The sequence below is a fragment of the Poecilia reticulata genome, linkage group LG8 (genome assembly GCF_000633615.1).
Source record: "Poecilia reticulata strain Guanapo linkage group LG8, Guppy_female_1.0+MT, whole genome shotgun sequence".
Classification (NCBI taxonomy): domain Eukaryota; kingdom Metazoa; phylum Chordata; class Actinopteri; order Cyprinodontiformes; family Poeciliidae; genus Poecilia; species Poecilia reticulata.
The window spans coordinates 2853037-2874759 of record NC_024338.1 but is presented as its reverse complement, the minus strand read 5'-3'; the positions used below and the strand labels follow the sequence as shown (position 1 = coordinate 2874759).

Below are 21723 nucleotides of genomic sequence, written 5' to 3'. Positions count from 1 at the left end.
TTCTGATCTTGTGTGCTTATATTCTCTTCTACAACTCTATTAAAAAGTTCTGGCTTCCGCTACAGTTTGGGCTTTCTCCCTTTGACTCGGATTCTCTCCTGTCGATTTTTTGACTGGGCCAATCGATGAACAGAAAGAGACGTTGTGAATGATGACGTCGATTTTCTCCGCTGTTTTAGAACTATAGTCTGCCTGCAGTAATGGCAGTGGACTTCAGTCCTTGCTTCCAAATAATTATCTTATTGATTGTAATTATTAAATTAACATCAACAGCCGCTTCGTTCGGATCAGCACTATTATCTTCACAATAGAGGGTAACATCAACTGGCGCATTGCATATGTCTCGGGTAAACATAACCGAAACGTCCATAGTTCTAATGTGACGTCACACGTCCGTGCAGTTTAACTGGCAGCCTTATTGGCAGGGAGTTGCTATGACAACAATAAACAAACCACAACCAACTCTTTAAAGCCCCCAACATACTCGGGCGCCCTTCAGTCTGCAGAGGTCCTGAAGTGCGTCTGTGTATGTTGGGGCCTTTACTTGATTACAATTTTTGAGTACTCTACCCGGCTCTGTTTAATACTAAATATCAGTGATATTTGCTGTTGTACTTGCTGCCGAACTAGCAAAATTAGCTTAGCTAATGTAACTTAAGCTTTGACGGATATGTAGCCTAGTGGGGCAGTGAAGCTACTCCATGTTGTACGCACTCTCCGTGTTTACTAGGTAGTTAGCAATAGTAGTATGAGATCGGAGGCAGCTTGGTTACATCGTCTGACATATTTTCCTTCTCCGAATAATTGGGGCCGATCCCAACAGCTATTTTTCCAGATATCTTCTTTTTGTTGGTCTCGAAGGCATGCCTTTATGCTTTACGCATGAACTCCCCCCACTAAGATGGTATGGATCACTTCTGGTTCAGACTTGTAATAACTATCTATTTGGGTAAAATTTAGAACCTCAACACCGTCCACACCTCCAGGAAGCAATCGTTTGTAGAACCCAGACCCTCTATAGGAAGCAAAGTGTTTCACTAGGCTGATCTGCTTACTGCAGCGTTTCTTTATCCCCCTGACGGGAAACACCTGCACTATAACTTTTATATTAACAGGCTTATCTCTTGGCCAAGGCTGAGGCAGTTTCCTCCGGATCTGAAAACACTCCCTGATACCGACACAGACTGCCTCACATGTGTCCTTGGCTGTGGGTAAATATGAGCTCACTTGTTTCCAACCTGCATTTAAAATGTGACTAGTTTCACCGTGCGGCAGCAGCTGTAGGGGGCGCTCTAAGCAGAAACCCGGGTGGCATCATCTGACAGGACTGATGCAACCTTCTGCAAGAGCTGCAGGAGATTCAAAATACCTTCTGCTGAGTAAAACAAATGCCAGTTGTTTCACCCCGGGGTAACAGTTTGCATCAGATAAAATATCACCTCATGTTTCACTTAAAATGGGCCGATTTAAGCGTCACTATTAATTTGACAGCCATTTTATTTCACATTCAGCATTCCCTTATGTTTTAAATGTATTCTATTGGGTCGTTTAGTATGTATTTTTGCTTTGTTCAAAGGACACGCGGATCTGAAATATCAAATACCAACCTGTTTGTTACATAACCTCTTTTTCTGCACTGCAGACGTCATAGATGGGGACATTAAATGATGCAACGCCAGGCTGTTTTTTGTACAGTCTGGGGAATATTTGTGAATCTTCATCTGATCCAGAATGGGCATCTAGCTCCCCCTACTGGACAACTCTGATTCTCACGTTTTATGGCGTTACTTTTTATCATGTGGGTCAAAATAGCCAATCAAAAGCAACTCAAGAGCTGACAAGAAGAGCGCACTTGAGATCTTTCATAACCATATGCTCAACAATAAACTAAGCGTGCAATATTTAACTGTAGTCTTATATTTTTGTTGGAAAAGTGCAAATAGATCCAAAACTCAAAACACAGCGCTGCATGCTTGACTCATTAAAATAAAAGCATAAAGTTTGCAGATTATTGCAGGTTTGATTAGAAAAAGTACAAAAATATGTTGTTTTGTCTCTTTCTCTACAAACTCCTGCTATAACCAATAATATGTCAAAATCTGCTTTTCAGTAAAAGCCACAGAATAAACATGATCATATTTGCTATAAAATTTAAGAGAAAAAGTGCTACATTTTGGTAATTAAAAGATGAATACTTGTGTTCTAACTCTAATAGGTTTAAGAGTAGAAACATTTTAAGTTGAGCAATAATATTTTTGCTGGTGGGTTAAAATTTGCATCATTCTTGAATTACAGCCTCACAAATTCAGTTCAGGCCGCATCTTGGACATCCTGTATTACCGCCACCAAATGTTTATTAGTATGGATCATACAGAACTCTATCATCTACAAACATAATACTGAATAAAAAAAATAAAATTTAAACAATAATTAAATCCTACCAAGTAAACTAGTATACTGAAGAAGCTGCGATATGAATGGCTAGCATTTCTCTTTGCCCCAACACTTCTAATTATTTGCTTTTTAATTTTAATCTTTTCAAGGTTTTAGTCAGATAAGAATATACTTTTCCTTATCATATTTCTTACAAAGTAACATAACAAGCTCTGATTACAAAAGCAATTTCCTGTTATTTTTTCCTATTTTAAAGAGTGTCCTGTTAAATCCAGAATGTCAAAATCTTTATATTATTATATCTTCTCTTCTGCTTTTTCCCTCCACCTCTCGTATCTCTTATTTTCATTTGTACCATTGTGCATCTTTAGAATTTTAGAAAAAATCCACAAATCCAACTAAAATGACTTCAAGATGTTAACCTGCTGATAGGCAGCCAATCATTACCTCAACTATCACCTGTCCCTGCACACCTGGGAATAATAACAGGTGTTCAGGAGCTGATAAAAAGCCTGAGCATAAGTCTGGCTGAACCTTGACAGTGGCTGTGCAGGTAGGCATCATTTAAGAAGCTTATGGCTAAAATATGCATTACAGTTTGATATTTTTACTAGTTTGAAAACTGAAATTATGAGAAAATTACATGTTTACTGAAATTGACTGTAATCCAGAGACAAACTTCTATCTGCATCAGTTAAGGTGACATCATTTATAACATTTGTAAATATTTTAATTTTAAGAGGCTCTGTGTTAATAGATGAGTAAATTTTGGACATTTTATTTTGTTGCACTTGCAGACTAAGTATCCTATTATGTTAAAGTAATTCATGTAATCTTGGCATAAAATGTATTTAAAAATGATGATCTGACTCAGTATTTTTTAAATTCCTTTGCTTGTCATTACTTTGTCCTCTGTTTTATAGTTCTCTAAAGGCTTATTGGAATAGTTCTCCTACACTTTGCTGTGATTTGAGCTCCATGTCGACAGAGGAGAAAACTGGAATGGCCTCCAAGCCATGAGCTGGAAGTTGGCGAGTTTTGGCGAAAGCTACAAAATCCAGACTTTGACCAGCTATCCAGACATCCATCCATGTGGGAGGAAATGTCCCTAGRGGGGGAACCCCATATGCACAACCTCATGCTGGAAAAATTAAATATGGATGCTGCACATGAAACAAAAGGGAAAAGTTGCAAACAACCATAACACAGTTGTTTCTAATCTTTTGCATCTTAAATTAATTGAGCACTACATCTGTGAAAATGTACAAAATGCTGACATATAATCAGCTTTTATTGAAGGTATCATGTTGACATCTCTGATTGGTCTGACTTGTAACTTAAGGTGGTCATGTGTCTTGTTTCTGACATAACTAAACCAATGAAGCAGTAGAGGAATACTTCAAAACAATAAAGTAGCCATTTTCAATGTTTGCAACAAGGTGATGACCTCCCACAAAAGTATAGGGTTTTGTGGAGTTTATCCTGTTGCAAAATTAGGAAGTTTTACTAAAAGTGGAAAGCAACATGTAACTTAATCAGTGCTAAACTTTTGAAGCCTCTCCTCTCTAATTTCATGTATGATCATACAATTACAAAGCGTAGTTATTAGTGAACGTCGTGTTGAGACAAACTATAAACAGATGGAAAGCTGAACCTATGATTCAAAAGGCTTTCATTAGAGATATAGCCATGTTTATGACGGTTTTAACGGTCATGGTGTTTCGAGGCTTTTGGAACCTGGTTTCGTTTCCGCCATCTCTCTGACGTGATAGAGTGGCAACTCACGCGAGACTTTCGCTCTTCACATCCAGTCTGTCATGGCGCCTTAGGTACGCTGTTATTGTTCCAGTTTGCTGGTTGTTTGAGAAACCCGACGCGGAAAACAAAGCCCGTGGAGGACGTGCGGGCATGAGACGACAATCCAGAGATAATGTTGAGGTCCACCGGCTTCTTCCGAGGGATTGACTGTCCGTTTTACGCCGACTACAACGACGGCAAAGGCAGTAGAAATGGGTGTAACAGACCGTACTGTCACTTCAGACACAGCCGGCAGAGTCGGCCGTCCTACGGAGACGTTAAAAAGCTGCAGTCTGGACAAAAAGGTGCTAATTTAGTTGAATGTTCACTTTGTCTTCTGTTGTGACAAAATTGAACAGAATATATTCATTACACCTTCCGTGTCCCGTTGCTCTGAAGTGAAAGCTAGGCTAGGTTTCGCTGTGTTTTTGGTGATGCTCCTACCGTTTTGTGACTACTGCAAGCTGAGAGACCATTTTAAAGCTATTTGGATATAACTTTATACCACAAATACATTAGCGCATCCTAATGTACAGCATTACAAAGTGAATTGTGTTGCTTTTTGGTCCAAAGACGGTTTAGGAGAAGTACATCTTAAAAACATTTAACTTAAGTTAAATTGGTTAATTAAAATGGTCTTAATATGTCAGTTAAATTACGAATTTATTTTTTTTTATATTTAAAATGCCAGTATAATATTTTAAAGTTTGAGGATGTAACATGAGAAAATAAATACCTTTACAAGGCAAGTGTTTCTGCAAAAACATATGAACTAAATTTCTTAATCATACTCGAGTATTTGAAAAAAATAAAATAAAGATACTTTTTAAAAATCAGTTTACCTGTCGTATAAAGCTACTTGTATTTCACGGTGTAGGCATCATAAATCATTTTTCTTTCTTGGAAAAATAGAGGTTCACCCCTAAATATACAACCCTGGGAATTATTATAGCACAGACATCTAATAATAAATCAGGCAAGGCTGCTGAGATAAAATAACAAAAAAAGTAAGCACAGGCATCCTCTAATAGAGTCCCAGTAGCAATATTTTTCACTCCTCCTGTAGTTGTCATTATGTTTCTTAGGAGTTTGGTTTTCGCAACATGAAGTGAGTCTTGAAACATCTCTCTTTAAAGAGTCCACCCTTCCTTAAATCCAATATTTGGATTTAAAAATAGCAATTTGCAAGACTCCCTGACTCTTGTTTCTTTCTTTGAGATAGAGTAGTTGCGATTTGTTTTTTACAACATGAATATCTCTCTCCTTAATTTTATTTAAAAGCCTTTTCATCCAAGATTTTCTCTCTTTTTCTATCTGTTCAAACTGTTATTCTCTTGTTTATTTTTCATCCAATTTGTACATTATCTAATGTATAATTTGGGCTGCACAGTGAAGTTGAAAGCTGAAATTAATATTGCTGTTAGGACAGATGACCAATATTTACCACTATTGCATATTTTTCCCTACCTACCACATTGTGAAAAAACAATAACACAACTTTTGTTTTTCCCTTTGCTTCAATTAAACACCCCACAATCCTGCGCTGCATCACTTTGGTCGTCACACGACCAAACAAAAACCACATGGTTCCTGAAACGCGCACACACACACACACACACACACACACACACACACACACACACACAAATGGCAACAAAATGGAAATAGACATTTGTTGTTAATTAATGTAGGATTCATTCCATGCAAAAAAACCGTAAAAACTTTTTAAAAATCTGCATTTGTCATGTCAATATTTAAAAAGAATGTTGGTTCTGCATGCCTTGAGCCAAATCTTCATGAGTTATTGGGAGGAAAGTTAAACTGCAAAAACAGTCTTACCAAGTAGTGTTTTTTTTGTCTAAATTCTAGTGGAAATATCAAAGCAAGCTTGAAATAAGATGCAAGAAACTTACAAAGTACCAAACATATAGGGGTTGTTTTAGGTAATTAAATCCTTAATATTGATAAAAATGTGCTAGTCCCATTGGAATACAATTTTACTATTAACGACATTTTCTCATGTAATAAGTTAAAATCAGTCGATACCAGTCAATATTGATAATTATTATTTTGTTGCTGTGTTTCTTGCAGACCAGGGTTATGATCCCTTCAACCCAGAAGTAGTGAGACCTCAGGAGCAGCAGAATGGGCAGCCTGCTCCTTCTGGGGACCTCAGCGGCGCCTTGGAGATGGTCAACAAAGCCATCGAGGAAGTCCGTGGCGAGGTGGAGCGAGAACAGCGGAAGCTCTTTCGGATCGGAGATGAGCCTTATAGTCCCCCTGAGAAGACCGGTTCGTCTTCATCCAACTTCGCTAAAAGCCAAGCACCGGCCTCGCACCTTCCCTACGACCCTGGGAGCTATCAGATCACATCGGGAGGATATGATCCCACCCCGGGCTGCAGCAAGTACACCTTGGATTCAGACAGTCAGAGGTCCAACAGCAGCAGCTCTATGGAATATGTTCCCACTTCCCTGAAAAAGCCTCAGTCTCGGACACAAGTGCCCTGTCCTCCCCAGAGCCCCAAGTATCTGAACACTGCATCCTCTGCAAAGTGCAAATACACTCTGGACAACTCTAGGCCATCTACGGATATGGAGTATGACCCTCTGTCCAACTACTCTGCAGGGATCGCAGTGAAAAACAAGAGAGACGAGGGTTCCCATCCAGTTAAGACTGACTATAAGAAGGCATATCGGCTGGATGCTTCAGATAAGGAGAGTGGCACAGCTGGGAAAAAGCCACAGCAGGCGAGTATAGACTTAAAAAAGTACACCATCTCCGACTCTGATGGGGAGAGCTCTGGAACGGAGTACCGACCCACATCGCTTAGCAATCTCCAGCAAAGAAAGGCAAACATTGTGTCGGCCAGAGACGCTGTGGGGAAAGACACAAAAGACAGGAGTAAAAGTATAAAGGGCGCTCTTACACAGAGGAACAAGGAGGAGCTTGCACAGGACTTAGACTCACAGGAAAATACCAAACAAAAGGAGAACTTGGAGAAAAAGAAGCTGGCTGATCAAAGTGGTCATGGTAAAATTAGCAAACCGGAGAAAACACAAAATATTGATAAAGAAGGAAAGAAATCATCTGGTGTTAAAAGTAGCAGTGGTAGCAGCAGTAGTGCAAAAGACAAATTATCATGTAAGAACTTTAAGCAAGACTCTGCAAAGAAGGAGAACAAAAATCAGAAAGATCACAGTAAAAACACGCTAAAGGTGAAAGATAAAGTTCAGAGAGAAGGCAGGGATGAAAAGAGATATGAGACCAAGAGCAAGATGGTGGAGAAACTTAAGAGAGCCTTAAGTGAACAAGACAAAGACGCACGAGATAGCAAAAAACTGAAACCATCGGACCGTGAGAAAGACCAAAGCAAGAATAAAGATAGCCAGCACAGAAACGGTAAACTGGACAGCAGTAGAAGAGAAAAGGACGTTAAGAAAAGCAAAAGCAGCTCCAGCAGCTGCAAGGGGAGCCCTGCTAAAGCGAAGCAAAGCGCCAGCTCATCAAAAAAGAAACTCAAAGACAAGAGTCTGAGTCTGAGCCATGCAGATCTGTTCGGAGACGAGAGCCCTGAGGAGGCCGACCCGATGGAGTCAGACTACGATGACGAGTCGGAGGAAGTTCTGGTCAGGAAATCAGCCGACGCATTAAAGAGGGGACTTCTAAGCAAGAGGAAGGCTTCAGAGAGGACGCCATCTTCCTCTGAGGACGAGGCCGACGGGGAACCGGAACGCAGCAGGTCGAGCTGGGAGGAGCCTGACGATGTCCGAGTCGACTTCTCCATGTTTCAGGACGATCTGGACTTTGACTCGGATCCGATGGAGGAGTGTTTGCGGATCTTCAACGAATCCAACGATGTGAAGAAGGAGGACAAGGGACGGCAAGCAAAGCAGGTGCTGCTGTCTTTCGTCTACTTCTCTTTTACTTTTCATTCATTTTATAACTTCCAGGGGTGCACAAATTTATCAACCAGCCGATTTATTGATTGATTAGGGAGATCTGTGATCAGCCAACACTTACATGTGAAGCCGGCCCACCAGGTCATATCTGCATGTTTACAGTTAATAATTAAACAATTTTACCAACTTAGTGACTTTCTAGCTATATTTAACAACATTTCAGACAAAAAAAAAATGCAGCGGCCAAAATCAGAATCGGAAACAGGCTTTTAAAGATCGGTAATCCGTGATCGGCCAGAAAGCTGCAATCAGTGCACTCCTAATAACTCAGTGAAATAACACAAAGTCTTGCAAAGTATTTTTGTTAAATTTTTTGTGAAAATATGTGCGAGAGAGCAAGGCAAAAGTAACTTGCAAGTAATTTTTCAGCAAAATATAGATGCTTGTTTTGAGTCAATATTGATAAAAAATTACTAGTTCCACTGACAGATTTTTTCACTTATACCAACTAGAGGTGTGCCGATCGATCGGTCACCGATCATAATCGGCCGATTTTTGTGAAAAAGTGCATGATCAGCGATCATTGGCTCTTGTTGCCGATACCGATCACCTGCATCTCATTTTGCAGCCTATATGGAGGATCAGATAGCAGATAAAGCAGCGCACAACTACAAAGACTCACCCGGATTAGCATGACGGTCAGAAAGCTAAACAAATAACCCGCAAAATTATTTAAGTCTTCGAGCTGAGGTGTAAGACGCTGGTTCTGTTCTCGCTGTTGAACCGCTGCTACGCTCTACAGGTAGCAGCGTACTGCTTCTGCTGCACCTGGTAGTGACTCTCACACCGAACCTCTGCTTAAAGCTGCAGCATCTAACCTAAAAAAATACATTTTACATAAGTATTAAAACTTTCACTGACCTAACATGAGACAGATGATCTCTGAAAAAATTATCGATCTCCTCCCTGCTCTGCATAATTACTCCGCTCAGTCAGAAACAGCCACTCAGAACTAGCAGTAATCAGCTAGCCGCCATGCTATCAGGAAGTTTTCATTCAGTAACTCCGGATTATTTATTGTAACGGATCCTGTATTTGCCTTTGAATGTTAAGTTTTATACTTGAATTTTTTTGGCAATGTTGAGAGGTTTTATTTTGGCTCTTTGCATTATTTAGCCTCTTCAGAGTCTTCATACGTTTTCAGTCTGTTAAAGATAGTATTACCGATAGCAGTACAATTTGCAGAATTAATGTTTTGTTTAGTTTTCTTCTTGGAAAAAGTTATTAAAAACAAGTTTTTGTCTAAATTAAGGTGAATTCATGGTTCCTTTTTCCACATAATGTAACCGGTAGTGTTTATGATAAAAATAAAAAAAATAAAAATTATGTGATCGATATCGGTGATTGGCCCTCATGGGTGATCGGTATCGGCAGGAAAAAACCTGATCGGCACATCTCTAATACCAACATGTTATAAGTAAAAACATTTGTCAGTGGAATTAGTAATTTTTTAAAACAATATTAAGGCGTTATTAACGTAAAACAATCTCCTAAATTTCGCTGAAAAGTTCCTTGAAAGTTAAGTTATTTCAAGTATTTTCACAAGAAACTAGACAAAAATATTTAATATTTTGTTGTTTTTCAGTTCAAGCATGGTAGTTATCTGTTCTTCTTTTCCTCTTTCAGGCTTCCAGGGATTCAGAGGAGGAGAGAAGCACAGATAACACTTTAACCACACTCTTCCCCGGCCAAAAGAAGAGAGTGTCCCATTTCGTTGCCAAAGGAGATGTAAGTGAGACACTTTGGAATTGTTTTAATTCTATGGTACATTTTTATTTTATGTGCAAACACTTCCTATAACTTTAGTCACTCACACACAGGTAATCTTTGCAAACAATGATGGTATTTTGAAGAATCAACATCAAGCTTTGTGTTAGTAGATGGAAGAACAGGAACGTCTGAAATATCAACTGAATCAGAGGGAGTTTCTTGTTTACCTTTTAAAGTCTGACTTTTATGTGAAGAGTGGGAAAAATCCCCAGTAGTGTGATGTTTACTTCACACCGTTCTGTGATGCTTTTATTTCTAAATTGAGGTGAAGCTTCAGGTGGTGGCGACAGAGAAACGAGGAAGTAAAACCAAGATATGAAACATGTACCTGTAAATCAGAGCTCAGGGGTTTTCCTGATATGATTCAGTGGAAACATTCCAGAGATGCTCTGATGAGGTTTCTGTGTCATAAAAGTCTCTCTTTAAAGCTAATTCTGTACTTTGATTTTATTTTAGAATATTAGTATTCTAAGAATTGAACATAGTACTAGAACAAACTCAGAGAGGCAGAGTTAAAGTCATACTAAGAAGATGTAATTTTCTTTTCTTGTAATTTATGGGATTTTAAGCCCCTCACAATAAAAAATTACTTTGTTGAGGGTGCTGTGTGTGGCGCAGGGGTTGAGCACAACCTGCATATGGAGGCCTTAGTCCTTGACGCGGCTGTCGCAGGTTCGATTCCTGGCCTGGTGACCTTTGCCACATTTTGCTGCCAGTTCAGTATCAAATAAAGGCCACTAGAGCCAATAAAACATTTTAAAAAAGACTTTGTCCTGTAAATTTTTTTTAAATCTAACCATAAATATATGAAAACGTACTACTAATCCCTCCATGTTATCACCATTAAACAAACTAGTATTTTGTCTATTTTAGTAAACGTGAAATAAGACAAAACTAACTTTGAAGTAACTTTTCAGGAAGACATAGAAGCTCATTTAAGTCAATAATTCTTTAATATTGATTTAAAAACAAAAGTACTAGTTCCACTGGCAGATTAATTCACTTATAACAAAACATGTTGCCATGTTATAAGTGAAGTAATCTGCTGGTGGAACTAGAACTGGGTTGCTAGGTGACGGGCTGTGCTAGGGTTGCTAGGTAACGGCACAGTGCCCCTTGATTTTGAAATAACTATATAAAAAAAATCTGCCATTGGAACTACTACTTCTTTTTAATCAATGTTAAGGAATTATTAACTTAAAACAAACTTCTATATCTTCCTGAAAAGTTACTTTTAAGTTAGTTTAGTTTTGTCTTATTTCAAGTTTACTAAGATATCTTCACCAGAAACTAGACAAAAATAGTGTCAATTTAGTGTTGTTTTTTTTCAGTGATGTGTTCACATACTTTCATAATACCAATATTTTTGTTGTTACTTTCCAGACCGATGCACCTTCGAAGACGGTGGTCCGGCCATACAAGCGGCCCACTCCGCAGGAGGTCTGCTTCCAGCGTATGCAGCTGGCGCAGCAGCAAGCCGCCCAGCTTTCAGCGTCAGTCAAAGCTGCCTCACAGAGCTCAACCTCCGGCTTTGCCGGGGAGAAGAAGAGAATCGCTCACCGGCCCAATCCTCAGATAACCTCCACCAAGACGAGTAGGACGCCTCCCGGCTTCGGTTGAAAGTTTGTGCTTGGCTCTATAATTAGTCAAATGTTGATGTTTGTCCCAGCAGGTCCAGCACATGGGAAACCAGCTGCCAGTGAGACTCCCCAGGGGGTGAAGAGCCAAACCACAGCTGGCATTCTGTCCAAAACCTCGTCTACAGTGGCGCAGAAGAGGACGGCACACACACCCACCATGAAGGTGGTTTTTAACTATTCATGTCAGGCGTTTTTTGATAATCTTATGGATTATCTAGTGCCTCTTATGTTTTTTATTTCTGCACAGTGCTAGAAATCTCAAGTAGACTGATTAGGGACCAAAGTTGCAACATTTGTTACATTTTCAGATGGTACAGTTTGCTTTCACACTGCAATGTGTCAAACAAACTAAACTATTTCAAAAACCTGTTCACTCCCTCACCTGTGGTGGCGCTGTAGCAAGAATTAATGAAGGAAATGACACGAAAGCTTCTGAACAAGAAACTGAACGCAACTTCCTTTGCAAAAACACAATATCTCAAGTATTTTTCTATAGTTTATAGTACAAATATCTTAGTACTCTTGAAATAAGACTAAACTAACTTTCAAGTAACTTTTCAGCAAGAAACAGGAGATTTTTTAAGTCAATAATTCCTTAATATTGATTTAAAAAGTTTTAGTGTTACTGACATGTTATTTTTCTTTTAACATGGGGAAAAATGTCTTGATTTAAGTGAAATAATCTGCCAGTGGAACTATTACTTTTTCATTAATAAGAAATTATTTACTTAGAACAAGCTCTTCTAGCTTGCTGAAAATTACTTTTAAGTTAGTTTTATGTCATTTTGATATATTGCACAAAACCTAGACAAAATACTTTGAGATTTTGTGTTTTTGCAGTGTTCTTCACAGAATGTAAATGGAGTAGTGCCAGATTTTTGTAGTTGTAGGACCACAAACCATTTCTTCTGCTAGGGCTCAACTCACGTGTTTGTTTTTATTGTAATTACCCAGAATTCCCTGTGCTATCGTCAGTATCCTGCTGTTGAAGCGATCTCCAACTAGTACCAGTTCCACTGGCAGACTATTTTAGTTTAATGTGAAAAATATCTCAACTAATCTGCCAGTGGAACAAGTATTTTCTCATCAAAATTAAGGAATTACTGACTTAAAACAAGCTCCTATTTCTTGATGAAAAGTTACTTGTAAGCTAGTTTGTCTTATTTTAAGTGTAATAATAAGATATTTGTACTAGAAACTAGAGCAAAATACTTGGTAAGATTGTGTGTTTTTGCAGTATAGGTAGTAATGTGGTTCGCGTCAGATTTTGTTGGCGGATTCACACCTCCTAAAGCAAACCGGACATTTTAGGCAAACACGCTATAGTTGGATTAAAGCAGACTAAACTGAGCTGGTGTGAATGTTCCTTAAAATCTTCTAAAGGTTTTAAGAAACAATGTGTAAATTCAGATCTCTGCATGTTTGCTTTTTTTCCCCCAGAGCTCCTCCATGAGGCGTCCGGTCATCCCCACTGAGTTCGGGGCGAAAGTTCCCACCAACATCCGCCAGCGCTACCTCAACACGTTCATAGACGAATGTGTCAAGTTTTGCCCGTCAGAGGAGGCTGCATTTCAGATGGTGTGAACATTTTCTCTTCTTTCTGCTCTGCTCGGTTTGTGTCATTTATTACCAGAACCGCTTGTTGGACTGATTGTGGTGGATGTTTGGTTGGCGTTTTCGCTTAAAGATGGTTGTGACGGTTGTTTCAGGCCCTTGATGAGGAGAAGCTGGTGTACGAGCGCAGTAGCAGTAAAAACATCTACCTCAACGTTGCCGTCAACACGCTGAAGAAGCTTCGGGGCAAAAGCAGCTCGAGTTCGTCGCCTGTCAAAAGTATGTAGTCTCAACTTCCATCTATAAAGTTTAAATCCTGTTATGGTTTTATAATAATTTAAAAAATGTATTTCATTTTTTCCATTTTTATTTTTGACATATTTGCTTTATAATAACTCTAAGAATCAATTCACAACATAACCTGCAGCTTCAAAAGCAGCAAAAGGAAATGGTTTCTTACATTAAAACTCAATAAAATACATTAAAATCGAGTACTTTCTGCATTATATTTAATAATGAGGATTTTATTTGTACTCTTCCCCTGACTGATACCTTTTAAGCCTGTCAGGAAACTATGGCTTCATCTGAAAGATGCTAAGCAGCAAATGTCAGATTTGATTTAATCAGATTCACTGTAATAGATGTTATGTTTGAACTAGGTCTGATTAATAAATCATTTTTGTTTCTTGAAGATTTAATTTCTGGATAATTTGGATTTTTTTCACCAATGCAGCCGTTGGGTTTCCATAGTTCAGAGTGATGTCAGCACAGAGCCACCATCTTGTTTGACAAGCGTGATTTACAGCTTCCAATTATTTGGACTTTCAATTCAGGTCAACTCTACGACAAATTATTAATTCATATTTTAAGATAACAGAGTCAAAATAATGTGAGAATAAAGTCATAATATTACCAGAATAAAGTCGTACTACCAGGAGAATGAAATACTAATTTTATGAGAAATTTTAAATTAGTGAAACATTATAGTGAGGAATGTTGAGCAACTTGTCAAGTTATACTTTGTTACAAGATTTACAGATAAAGAAATATTTTATCATGACTTTGAAATGATTGAGCAAACAAATTTGTCTGTTTTAAAGAAAGAACCACACGAATCACAAAGCTTTTTCTCATAAAAACTACTTTTTAAAAATGATTTTAACGTTTTCTTCTAGTAAAATTGCATCTTTATTTTGCTAATATTATGACTACATTCTCATAAACAAACATTATTGTAGCTTGATACTCTTTTATATAACTAATAAAAGGAATGACTTAAATAAGTCACTTTTTCAAACTACTTTCTGTCATTTGTAATTTCTATTTTAGAAAAAAACTTATTTAAATCCGGTTAGAGATTTTATTTTTAAGCCAAGTCGCCCAGTCATAGTTTGAACTCAAATGGACTGAAATCGGAAATGGATTATATTGATTTTCTATTATTATCTGATATATCTTAGTTTTTAAATTATTTATGTTCATCAGAGTTGTTTGTAAATCAAATTTTATTTGCATAGCACATTTCAGCAACGAGGCGGTTCAAAGTGCTTCATGTCATAAAAAAAACACAAAAATCAACAATTGAAACATGACGATTGTTCGATTGTAAATATATTTTCAGATTTTTTATGGTGGATGAGGAAAACATTTTATCCGAATTTGTTACAAGAAATGCGAGGAAGTGAATATTTGTGTGTTGTACAGCTCCTCTGCTTTATCATTAATGAAATGACAGCCAGTGGATCTGTTTTGCATGTTCTGCAGAGGATTCTGGGCTTGCAGCTAAGCGAAAGGCTCAGTCGCATGAGGAGGTTCTGGGAGGTCGTCTTGCAGCCACAACCAGCTTCACTGTCAACCGGTCGGGCAAACAGCAGGAGGAGAAACTCTCCGGTAAAAAAAAACACATGGCCTCCATTTCAGATCAGATGACACATGTGCTTGTTTCTCTCTTCGTGTTTGTGTTTTTCTGGATTCAGCTCTTTATGTGTCACTTGATCACATGCTTGGCAGCAGAAAATGCAGATTATATCTCTAAAAAAACAAAAAGTAAAAACAGTTTTTCCCTGTGAGGTGCTGTTTACAGTGTAGAAGCAGTTTCACAGTAGCAGGTCTGTTCAAGCTGCCATGTGACAACCTGAGGGTCACCAACCCATGACCTCATGCTAACGGCGCTCCAGCTACATAACAAGAAAATTACTAAACTAAATCTTTTCTGATCCCCAAGTTTCCTTTTTGAAGTTTGTTTCCTTTTTGCTTTTTATTGAAAGAAACTGATTAGGAAACATTTTCTCTTGCCTGATTTTGTCATTTTTTGTTACTTAAATCAATGTATGAATGATAATTTTATCTGTTACTCAGAACTTTAGTAGACTTTTTTTTACCAAATGTTTTTTTTACTCCTAGTTGAGGAATTTTTTGGTTGGCTTCTTTTTACTTTTGCTCAAGTAAGAGTAGCACTGCTTCAACATATTTTTACTCAAGTAAAAGTAAAAAGTAGCCATTCAAGAAATTTCTTAAGTGAGAGTAAAAAAGTATTTGAGTCTACTCAAGTTTTGAGTAACAGATCAAATCATCAATCATTTAAAATATTAAAATTATATCATCAAATGGACAAAATTATAGAATTAAGTGGAAATGTTGGCATTTTAAGGACGAAAATGACAATAATTCAGATAAGAAACAAAAAATAGCAAAGTCAGGCAAAAGAAAATGTTTCCAAATAATTTTCTTTCAGTAAAAACTTATGAGACTCTTAACAAAAGCTGCAGGTGTGAGTCTTTGTCTGGTCAAATTTTTGATTAAAACATGTTTGTTTTTCATTCAGTGGGTAGAAAATCCAGAAATATTATGAAGTAGAAATATTTCATAATAAAATTACTGAAGTAAAAGTAAAAAGTACAGAGTAAGTTAAAAAAAAGTTACTCACGTAAATGTAACTAATTACTAACCAGCTGTGGATATTTCTGGATATGTGTTGCATATGGGAAAAGTCAGATTTGTGTCTCATTTTGTTTTAGGAGACTGATAGATTTAGTTGTTGCTCTGCTGTTTGTATAGGCGCCAGCCTTTACAGGAAGCTGCAGGCGTACCTGATGACAGAGGAGCAGCTGCAGGAGCACGGATACCCGCGGCTGAACCCCGAGGTCTCCGGCAAGGCCGTCATCTACAACCAGCCGGAGAGAAAGATCTGCCCCGACCGTGAGGAAACACGCAGCGCCGTCCGTCTCAAACCAGCACCACGCTTTCAGCTAACAGGTTTATGCTAATCTTCCTGCAGCGTTCAACAGGATATGCTGCCGCTGCGGCGCCGAGTATAAGGTCAGCGTCAACGGCAGCTGCGTCCGCAGAGAGGAGTGCAGCTACCACTGGGGGCGTTTACGCAGGCACAGAGGTAAATGCTCTGAGTTTTCTTTCCTCCTGAATTTTCTTTCATTCTGAGTCGGTCGTCTCCTCAACGTGTTTTATTCTCCTCAGTCGCCGGCGGCTGGGAGACGACATACAGCTGCTGCTCGGCTGCTGTCGGAGCTCCTGGATGCCAGATATCAAAGGTATCACAACAAAACGATGATATATTCATATATTAGAAAGATATGTACTCAAAGATTATTCTAGAAGTAGTAAAACACTAAAATAAACATTCACATGTTACGTTTATCAGCTGGACAAACAATAAAATTAATTATCCAACCATTTCATTGTTTAGAAAGAAGTAATTAAGTGTAACCATGTCACTTTATTATTTTTAATATTGGATTTGATTTTTTTAGTGCTATATTAGTAGTATTATAATAGCGTTAATAGTGGTATTAACTTATTTTAGTTACAGATGCTAAATCTTAAAGCTGTGTGTTTATTTAATTGTATAGTTTTTATTTAACTATTGTTATTTATTAGTTTATTTATGTATTACATCTTTTATTTAATGTTGGTTATTAAGTATCATAAATCAGATTAGTCAAGATATTGCTTTGGATTTGTAGGAAAACGTTTTAAATCTTCATGTAGCTCCTTTACTTGTCTAATATTCATCTCTGATTGTTTAATTTTCTCTGCGTTTCCATAGCAACATGTGCAGGACGGCCGTAAAGAGTCCCTGGACGGCTTCGTGTCGACGTTCAGCAAACCGCTGCCACCAGACGGAAACGGCGGAGTGTTCGCTTTGGACTGTGAGATGGTGAGTTGGAGCCAATCAGGAAGAAAAATCGCCTCGAGTCGCTCTGTAAACCACGGCTGGGCAGCTTGGCTTAATCAGAAAATCCCTGATTTTTTTTATGCCATGTGCAATTTTAATAGATTTTTTTTTTCCTGCCCGCTTTCTTTCCTAAAAAAAAAAGACGTTACTGAAATATTTTTTAAAAATGACTTTTAATTCAGTCATCTGTTCTATCAGTTGTACAACGGAGTGTTAGAGCCAGGATACAAGAATTTTTGTTTAATTAGGAGAATATTGGTATAAAATAGGCTATTTCACTAGAAAAAAAAAATTTTTTACTGTAAAAAAAGTTTTTTAATAAGAAATGGTTTAGTTATCAGGATCTCCTCAGTCAGAAATCTGAGGTTAAAGTCAGAATTCTGAGAAAAAAAATAAAAAGTCAGTTTTTTTTTTTCCATCTATCCTAATCCTCTTCTGCAGACATTTGACATTTATTTTGGGTCAGGCGACATTTAAAATAAATGCTGCCGGACACATTGTGGCGTAGAGTTGACCCCAGTTCAAAGTCCAAATAAATAAAAGTTGTAAAAAACAAAATAAATCCTGATTTACCAAAAATTAAATCCCTCAAAAACATATATATGCAAAAATAAATGAATAAATATGGTAAACGTTAGCGTAGCTTAGCTTTAATTGGTTGTTTTCCTGTCTGTGTGATCAGTGCTACACTAAGCAGGGCCTGGAGCTGACCAGGGTCACCGTCATCGACTCCGAGATGAAGGTCATCTACGACACGTTTGTGAAGCCCGACAGCAAAGTGGTCGACTACAACACACGGTGAGGGAATAGGAAGCGACTCCCGGCGCCATCTTGGATGGCTGCAGGTGTGACGAAGCTGCGTCTCTCTCACAGATTCTCAGGCGTCACTGAGGAAGACTTGGTGAACGCCACCATCACCCTGAGAGACGTTCAGGCGGTTCTGCTCAGCATGTTCAGGGCGGAGTCCGTCCTCATCGGACACAGTCTGGAGAGCGACCTGCTCGCACTCAAGGTGACCTTCATCATCCTCTTCATCGTCTTCTCCAGCCGCTTGTTGTTTGAGCTGCAGAAATGCCTGCTACACTGAAAAAACACAAAATCTTACCAAGTATTTTTAGTCTAGTTTTTACCGCAAATATCTCAGTACATTTGAAATAAGACTAAGAAATTAATAACAAGATAAAGGAGCTTGATTTAAATCCATAATTCCTTAATATTGATGAAAAAGTTCTTATAAATACACTTATAACAAGATATATTTCCCATGTTTTAACTAGAACGTTTTTATCTATACTTTTATTGACTTAAATTAAGTCCTATATCTTGCTGAAAAGTTACTTGTCTTAATTCAACTTTACTAAGATATTTGCACTAGAAATTAGACTAAAAATACTTGGTAAGATTGTTTTTGCAGTGTATGTAGTTTTTAAAAATGGGTCATTTAATTTGTGACAAGGTAAAAAAAAATATGCCTGCAGGTAATGCACAATCTGTCATTTATATTCTACTTTATGTTAAATGAAGTAGAATTTTATTAAATTGATTACAAAAATAGTTTTAATTTCATCATACACCATTGATGATATGTTTAAGGTGTTTATTTCAGTCGATTTGATGATTTTTATTTAGAGAAATTTGAATCTTATGCAACACAAAAAATGTTTTTGTTCCAGAAATGTTTTATTTTTTACAGAATCATGAAGAAAACTGCGGCCTCATGACTTCATGCAGATTTTAAATGGTCAAAGTTAATTTCACCAGTTTTATCCAGTTTAATTTATAACTTTTTGAGTTTTGTTTGTTCTCTTTGCTTATCTAGTTGGTTATTTTGTAGATCAATTATTTGTTTTGCTAGTCTGTAATGTTTGTTTTGTTTTGCAGTATTTGGTGAATAATAATAATAATAATAATAATAATAATAATAATAATAATATCGCCTTTCTCGAACTGAAGTCCATAAATGTAACTAATTGAGGACGAAAACTGCTGCTTTAACGAAAATCTGCAACTTGTTGCACAAATTGAACGTCTGACAGAGCAATCTAGTCCCTTTCTGAGATAAAAATGTTTTTCTTTCCGGTAAACAAATTGACTAAAAACAATATTTTTAAAGAGTAAGGTTTATTTTACAGATTTATTTTATTTCCTGTCTGTTTCCAGCTCATCCACAGCTCAGTCGTAGACACGGCCATCGTTTTTCCTCACCGCCTCGGTCTGCCCTACAAACGTGCCTTGAAGACCCTGATGGCCGATTACCTCAAACGCATCATCCAGGACAACGGTGAGAAAATCCACCAGACAACCTGTAGATACGCTTTTCTTTTTTTAAGCTGTGCAGTTAGAACAACTTTTTCTTTTTCCAACAAATATTTATTTTATCTCACTATGTCTCACTAAATATGACTTTGTTGAAAAATACACCGACTTTACTGCCAAGTGGCAACAAAAAAGTCAAACAAACACAAATCTTCTTGTTATAAGTTCAACAAAACTAAAACCCAACAAAGTTGTAAATAAAACAGAGACAAATAGACTAATTCTGCTCCAGATGAATATTTTGTTTCTTGGGTTAGTTTGTGTAATACGCCCAAATCACCAGCAGATGTCGCAGTTGCTGTTGTGGAAGCTTTTACTTTATTTATAGTATGCTACTCCAAATCATAATATTTTTATTAAAAAGGTTCAAATTTTCCATTAGCTTAATTTGTCCAACTTGTTTGATGATTATTGATCTGGAAATTGTCGTCAATGCTGTTTGTGTTGATAAGTATGCCAGCGTTTGTCTTTTTTTTCAGTGACAAGTCTGAAGAATTTGTCATGTTGATAATGAGAAATCATAAAAAAGAAAGATTTAAAGTGCCAGCAGCAAAACTGGGGAATAAAAACACAAACTGCTTAAATTCTGGTTTTGTGATGTTTAATGTTCTATTAAATGATTAGAAATTAACTCCGTCATTAGTCTGGATTCAGAAATCCTGAGCTCTGTCACAGCTGTGAATAATAAATCTTATATTTTTAAAAGCTAAAAGTTATTTTTTTCCAGTGTTTCTCATCCTAATAGCAATTAGCCAAAGTGTTTCATTCTTAATAAATAAAAGTCTAATTAATCTCTTCGCCCATAAGGCTCCTACCTTCACAAACGTCATTAATTTCCTCCTCACCGTTTGCTCACATGATCAGTGTTTCCTCCCGTTTCCTAGCAACCAGGGGTGGCTGACCTTGTGCTTGTGTTCGCAGTGGAGGGCCACGACTCCAGCGAGGACGCGTCGGCCTGCATGGAGCTGATGATATGGAAGATTAAAGAGGACGCAAAGGTCAAGAGATGACCCTGACCCTCCAACTCTGCGTCCACGGTGATGACCTCCGGCCTCCAGCACTCGGCAGGTGAGGGAGGATAAATCCAGCAGAGTCGTTGGTCGTAGGAGAGGAGAAACTCAACCAGTAAAGCAATAGGAACCTGAGTTAATGAACGCTGATTTCTTTCTGTTGTTACTACTTTAGATTTAAATTATGTTTGCTGGAAAGTATTTTTATTTGAGCAGTGTTTCTTTCACCCCTCAAACTTGATGATCGTAAACTTTCTATGGAAGAACTTGAAAAGCAGGGGCATTGTCTCAACTGTACTGATTAACAAATACATATATGTATATATATATAATAATATTCATGCTGGGCTATCTCCAGCATACATTGCACTATAATATAAATGCTCTTTTTGTACAGGGCCAAAGTCCGAGAACCTCATATGTGCTGTGATGTATTCACTTCTAATAGAAAAACCAGTTACTTCTTCTTAGTTACACTTAAGTGCATTAATGTCTTAGTCTGTTGATGGTTTCTATAAATAAACGCTCGTTTTTTCACTCACACCTCCTAGTTTTCTACCACATGCTTATTAATGCCATCAGTTTTCGAAGGTGGCTTCCGCAGCTTTTAGTTACTGGGTTTAGTGGGTTGATTAAATGTGTTGAAGAAAACACATTAAAATCACTGATATCTCAATCTCTGCATGACGAAAACGACACAAATCTCTGAGGATCGATGAGGCAAAACTCGATCTCCATCATGAAATGGAAAAGTCCAAACCAAGCTAACCGGGAGAAATAATTCAGTTATCAGTTATTTTCATTGACAGTGACTTAAAATATACAGTAGAGCTGTAAATGTGCTGTAAAGAGTTTACTTTGTATTTGTTAAACCTTTGATTGTTTATCTTTTTCTATTAAAAGATCTTTGCTAAAAGAAAAGGTGTGTCTTTCATTCTTCATGCCTTCTTCCAACTCTTAACTCCATTTGGGCAGAAACGATTAATCGTGATCATTTTAGTGATCAATTAATCATTAACTGGAGTATACAGACTCTAATAAAAGACAATTGCCTTAAAAACAACACATTCTGCAATTAAGACAAAACT

General features: G+C 37.5%; 1 protein-coding gene across 2 annotated transcripts; it reads left to right on the top strand.

Moving 5' to 3' along the window:
* Window positions 1–4147: 4147 nt before the first annotated feature.
* Window positions 4148–21176, top strand: rexo1 (REX1, RNA exonuclease 1 homolog). 2 transcript variants are annotated; one of them, XM_008415135.2, is made up of 16 exons: window positions 4148–4496; window positions 6283–8087; window positions 9780–9881; window positions 11307–11517; window positions 11593–11726; window positions 13004–13141; window positions 13273–13396; window positions 14882–15007; window positions 16175–16315; window positions 16395–16508; window positions 16592–16665; window positions 17181–17291; window positions 17992–18107; window positions 18183–18321; window positions 19470–19590; window positions 20547–21176. In XM_008415135.2, exons 1-16 carry the CDS (start codon window positions 4325–4327, stop codon window positions 20633–20635), a joined length of 3717 nt encoding a protein of 1238 aa, XP_008413357.1. In that variant the 5' UTR covers window positions 4148–4324; the 3' UTR covers window positions 20636–21176. The 2 variants fall into 2 exon arrangements, with proteins under 2 accessions (XP_008413357.1, XP_008413358.1); XM_008415136.2 differs by having other exon boundaries at window positions 4149–4496; window positions 11596–11726.
* The last annotated feature ends 547 nt before the right edge of the window (window positions 21177–21723 follow it).